A 5,783-nucleotide genomic window follows, 5' to 3' on the forward strand; every position below is an offset into this window, starting at 1 on the left:
TCTTCTGATTCCATTGGATCGTACGGAATGCTGTTTGATTAATTATTTAGGCGAATAAACCTGGTCGTTCAGATGATCTTAACTTATACAACGTTAAGATTTGTTATTAATTTTAGAGATCGATCTTTGGAGCCCTGCGCTGTATCCGAAGAAGCTTATCTCTCTAGTGGAGCGGGATCGCCGTACGCCGGTCTATCGCGAGAAGAGAGAAGACGAAGAAGGAGAGCCACCCTAAAATACAGAACAGCGCACGCTACTAGGGAGAGAATAAGAGTTGAAGCGTTTAACGCAGCATTTGGTTCACTTCGGAGACTTCTGCCAACATTGCCTCCAGACAAAAAACTGTCAAAGATTGAAATTCTTCGACTGGCTATCTGTTACATTGCGTATTTGAATCATGTATTGGATGCGTGAAGGATATATTAATTTATTATCAAATATTAACAGTAACACCAGCTGCGGTTGTTGATAATAATATGTGAGTCATCTCAAACCTAAAAGGACTTATTATAATAAAAAGTGGTCCGTAAAAACACTTAATCCCGCCGCTTCATGGCGGAAATGTTGCATCTATGGATTTAGTGAGTAATATCTTAAATTAATGGTTCGTTAACTTACATTGGCAAAATTATGTTAATTTATTACAATTTTACAAAAAATTCATTATTATATAGACGTAATAAATTGATGTTATAGTATTGGATTTTAAAGTCGATAGTAGGAGGAAAGCCATTGTTCTATAGATAACAATTTTATTCAACGTAAAAGCACTACTACTAATAATAATTAACAATATCTATCACCTTATTCTATCGATAAGAGAAATTAATATATTTACCGGGAAAATATTAAAAAATTTTATGATGTGACATTCGATTATAATTAAAGAATACATAATTATAAAGATATTTACTTAATGCATACATTACAACAATTGTATAATAATTAAGTTGGCATTAATGTAAAGATTTTGGCATAGTATTGAAAAATTAAATACATTTTAATAAATCGAAATCCTTTAGATCTGAAGGTAACAAAATTAATTTTCTTTTGGCATAAACAATTGGTTATCTACTCAATGCCAGTTTATAATCTGTGTATTGGGACATGTCTATGGTTGCCGGTTAGCTTATGGCACCAAAAACATCCTATGTGAGTTTTGAATATGAATTGATAAATACATTATATCCTAATTGTCATTGTCAGTGTTTAGAAATAAAAGTGTTTATTATTGAGTAGTATTTTATTGTAATTAAGGATAAAGGCTAATAAATACGCGTTTCTTACTCCAATAACAATGGGATAGTGAAGCAATTTAAATACAATAATAAATTATAGAATAAGTTAATAACTTCTAGCAGCAATAGCGTTTGGTCACAATATGGATTTTATGTCAATATAAATATTAATATCATGGTCTTAATTTATCTTACATTACTAAATCACCACATTCCGTTTTCTTCGTGATTTCTACTTATCAATACATATTATCAGAATTTAAATTTTATATAAACTTATCAGTGCTTAGGTAGTTAATAAAAAATCACATTTTAATATAAAAACACATATTTATTTTTGAGATGAATAAAAGTTTTTTTTTAAATAATTTAATATAAATTATATCTGCAAGTCACACTTTGGATATTATATAATATTAATTTACCATTATATTACATCTTATAATACGATAATATTCAATTATTTGTTTTATATTTTATACTTTAAATTATTTATGTAACTTAACAGAACAGGGAACAGTATGAAACCGTGAAGAAAACCAAGAATTACTATACTAAACAGCATTCTAAAGAAAAATATCTCAATGATTTCTGTGTACGAAAAAGCTAAGACAATTATAGGAATATTCGTAAATGTTATTCCAGTAATAATCGTAGCACCTACTTTTATAATTGCATCTTCTACTCTCTCTGATGGCGGTTTCTGACTAGTGTTGTAAGCATAAGCTAGATGAGTACAAAATTCCACAGTAATACCAATTGCTACAATCAAATTAGTACAAGACACGGCATTTAGCTGAATATTCCAAATATACATTATACCCATCATATCAACAACTACCATTACAACTGTAAACATCATTGCTAGAGTAGTCAAAATGTTAAACCCAGTTGCTAAGAGATTTATTACAAAAGCTCCTATGAGACAATATAACAACAAAATAAAAGTATCATACCATATCGTCAAATATTGGGAGTAGTAAACATAGAATACAGAATAAGCAAATACTTCAACGTCTAGGCCAGTACGAACTTTAATAGCAGCTGTTATATTGTCACTTATTTCATACGCATATTTAACTGCGGTAATGTAATCGTGAGAGGTTTTCAGAGAAGAATGATACGCCATGAAATTAGAGTCATGGACGGTCGCACGACCTTCAGAATCTAGAACATAGTTGATATTAGAGTAGTAGCTAGCTAAACCACCTTTATTGCAAGTATTCGTTGGAGCATCTTGCAAGAAGAAAGGAATATAACGGTCAAAAGAATCTTCGGCGGGTCTTAACCCATTTGCATAATCGCTCCTTCCAATAGAACAATATTCACATTCAGGTTCAGAGGATACACTGGGACAGAAACCACCGTCAGTAGTATTGTATTTGCAACACAAGTTGGGTGAACTAGCCCAATCAAAGAAGTCGTCTAGCCATGAGTTTGATATTCTTCTCATGTATGTAATCTCTTCTTGTTGTACGGCTAAAAATATCTGCATAGTTAAAGAATTGTCATTACATAACTGACCTCCACAAACAACATTTTGATGATCAGGGTTAGAGAAGTTTAAACCGCTCTTCAAAACAAAAAACACCGGTGGACCCAATGGTAGTAAATTATTTACAGCGTTCAGGTATTTATAAACATAGGAATCTTCAGGCAATGCATGGTTCTGATCAAGCCCTACTTCAATTTGTGGAATTAGTACGACACAAACGGATAGGAAGAGAAGAAAAATTATAACAACAAGTACCTTAACACGCCAATTTAATAAAAAATTTGCGTAAGGCTCCATCAACTTTTGGGTAACGCTCTCGTACGGGACTTCAGAATGTAATGGCTCTTCGTCGTTAATAACTTTCTTTTGAACACAACAAAATATATCAAAACGATTCTTAATAGAGCGTTTGTAATCAAGTGATAAGATTCCCACGACAGCTGTTATTTGGAATATAAACAGAAATGTTAAAGAAACTGCTGCAAAAATAGCAAATGAACGAACTGCTGGAAAATTTGCTAAACTCCCTATAGCAAAACACGTAATTTGTGTTAAAGATGAAATAAACATTGATGGTCCTTCATTTTTCATCATCGTACCAAAAATGAAGCGGCGTTTTTTTTCAAAACTCATATCTTCCTTGTATTCACTGTATTTTGTAAGGTTAGTTTGTACGTATTGTATAGAATTAACCATTAGAAAAACGTTATCAATACCTACAGATAGAATGAAAAATGGAATCACATTGATTGCTAATAGTGTTATAGTAACATTCATGAAACCTAATAAGCCCATGGCACAAACTATCGCTAACAAAACAACAATAATACTAGCAATTGCAACACTAATTTTACTGTCAAGGAAAAACGTTTTAATACTTCTTATATTGCCAAGAGCAAATATCACATAAATAAACATAAGCAAGTAACTAATCGCAACTGGAATTATTTCGGCTTCCGATATTCTCTCTATTTCATCTTCAATAGATCTTTCAGCTGCGAAAGCTACTTCCACAAAATCTGACTTCCAATTCTGTTCATAATCGTGCATCAATTCAATGAATTTCTTTTCCCATTCCAGTGTAGGCTCCAGATCTACTTTAGACAAATGATTAGTTATAGGGAAATTAATAATGAGTGTGTGTGCACTTATAAAATTATCTTCTTCATATCCACCAAATGATAGTTCTGGATCAGCGCCCCCACCCCAAGGTTGCAAGCAACTAAGTGATAAATAGTTATTTAAACAATTTTGTATATTTGCTAAGTACGTATTGTTATTAATAATTCTGTTTGGTATGTAAGCCGATACAGACATTAATACACAATCACTTAGTTTTTCTTCTGCGCCGCGAGCACGAAGAGGTGCGTAACAAACGTTTTCCAGTTTTACAGATCCATCTTCTCGACCAATGTTCATTATAGCATCTTCCAATTTGATCAACTCCTGTATTGCTTCCACTCTTAAAGCAGGACCATACGTAATATTGCCTACTTGAATTGGCTCAAGGTCAATTGTTAAATATATTTGAGAAGCCCGATAAAATGGACCAAATCTTGAATTGAAATAGTTAAAATGCTGACGAGAAACCGATTGAGGATCCGACCATAGTTCTAGAGGATTTGCAGTTAACTGCAGGCGCAACAGACCAAAAAATAGTATAAATACTACCCAAGACATCACCATTATCATCATAATAGGATTATCAGCACTAAAAGTACCGATGCTTTCAAATAGGCTTTGAAAGCCCCTTGTTAAAGTATTGACTTCATTTTGCGTTGTATTACTATTTGGCTTTAGCTTATTTTGTCTTTTATACTCTAATAATGTAAGCACAATAAACACAGTAATACTTATTACTCCAAAGGTTATTGCGACTGAAAAGCCAATACAATTCACAGAAAGAACAGTACAGATAGGTGGTATAATTATTTCACCAGAAGGGCAGTTTGCGGAGCAATCTATGCAACTGCATGGTATATCTCCTTCAATAGTTTCATGACATAATGGAGCGTGAACATGCATTGAATCTTCGGTAGAGTTTACTCTCAAGAAGTTGACCTTCAGGGATACGAATGGATTATTTTCGGTGTCACCTGTATATCCAAACCATGCGTCAGCATCACAGACTGGAGCGTTCCCACACATTAAATTCACCGATGGCATTCCAGATTGAGGCAACATTACTTCTGAGCAAGCTTTAAAAGCATTATCCATAAAGTCTGTATGAAGTCTGTAATTTAGTTCACTCACATAACGTGTTCCGTCGGAGGTGGTTTCAACTACCGTATCAACAAATCGCGCCTGATCGGGCGAACAATTCATTTCACATATTTGTCTCGTGAAACTTCTTAAGCAAACTGGACATCTTCCGAGCACACTGTCTGCCATTAGGAGACTTTCAGCGAAGGCTTCAACCTGTATCGGATCGCAACAGGTTAAAATTTCGTCATCTGGAATTGCATTCCCTTCTTCATTAAAAACCAAATGGGGACATCGTCGTTCTAAAATATTGAGCAGATGATCTCGTTCAGCGCCAGTAATGTTATTAAAAATTGGTGTTGGTTCTGAACTGACCGAACACGGCTTTGGGTGTCCATTAATTGTAACACATTCACCTCGAGAAACGCATCGGGCGGTGGCGAAATCCCAGCCATGGAGCCAAATCCAAAGTAACAGAAATAATTTAGGATTCATTGTTATTCCATCACTTTAATTTTCGGACACAATAACTAGACGTGGACGCCCGTGTTATAATGTATACTAAAGTAATCAGTTTTAGCTTTAGAAAGGGATAGTCATTCGATAACATATCGGTTGATTTCAATACCTACGATAAAACTTCATTAATCGTTTTTCTCTATCAAAATTAGATAATAATTAGAACCCTGATTGTCAAAATTATTTCAGGTTATTTAATACCAGTAACTAACACGGGTCTATGAACCTGATAAATATATTTTAATATGATAATTATTATAATTGCACCAGTGAGATACTTATTATAAACACGGTCTAAGATAAACTCAAACGAAAGTACCACACGCTTC

At 33.6% G+C, this 5,783-nt stretch overlaps 2 protein-coding genes across 2 annotated transcripts; one reads left to right on the forward strand and one right to left on the reverse strand.

The window, feature by feature from the left end:
• Nucleotides 1-27: 27 nt before the first annotated feature.
• LOC110991380 (helix-loop-helix protein 1) lies at nt 28-414 on the forward strand. The gene is made up of 2 exons (XM_045628698.1): nt 28-32; nt 117-414. Exons 1-2 carry the CDS (start codon nt 28-30, stop codon nt 412-414), a joined length of 303 nt encoding a protein of 100 aa, XP_045484654.1.
• Nucleotides 415-1,636: 1,222 nt separating this feature from the next.
• Nucleotides 1,637-5,507, reverse strand: LOC110991364 (NPC intracellular cholesterol transporter 1 homolog 1b). Its single transcript, XM_022256700.2, has one exon. It carries the CDS (start codon nt 5,428-5,430, stop codon nt 1,708-1,710), a length of 3,723 nt encoding a protein of 1,240 aa, XP_022112392.2. The 5' UTR covers nt 5,431-5,507; the 3' UTR covers nt 1,637-1,707.
• Between the last annotated feature and the right edge of the window lie 276 nt (nt 5,508-5,783).

This window comes from Pieris rapae, chromosome 6, assembly GCF_905147795.1.
Source record: "Pieris rapae chromosome 6, ilPieRapa1.1, whole genome shotgun sequence".
NCBI classification, from domain to species: domain Eukaryota; kingdom Metazoa; phylum Arthropoda; class Insecta; order Lepidoptera; family Pieridae; genus Pieris; species Pieris rapae.

What these genes read in the sequence shown, in the direction of transcription:
- LOC110991364 (XM_022256700.2), bottom strand. Translation starts at nt 5,430, where the DNA reads ATGAATCCTAAATTATTTCTGTTACTTTGGATTTGGCTCCATGGCTGG.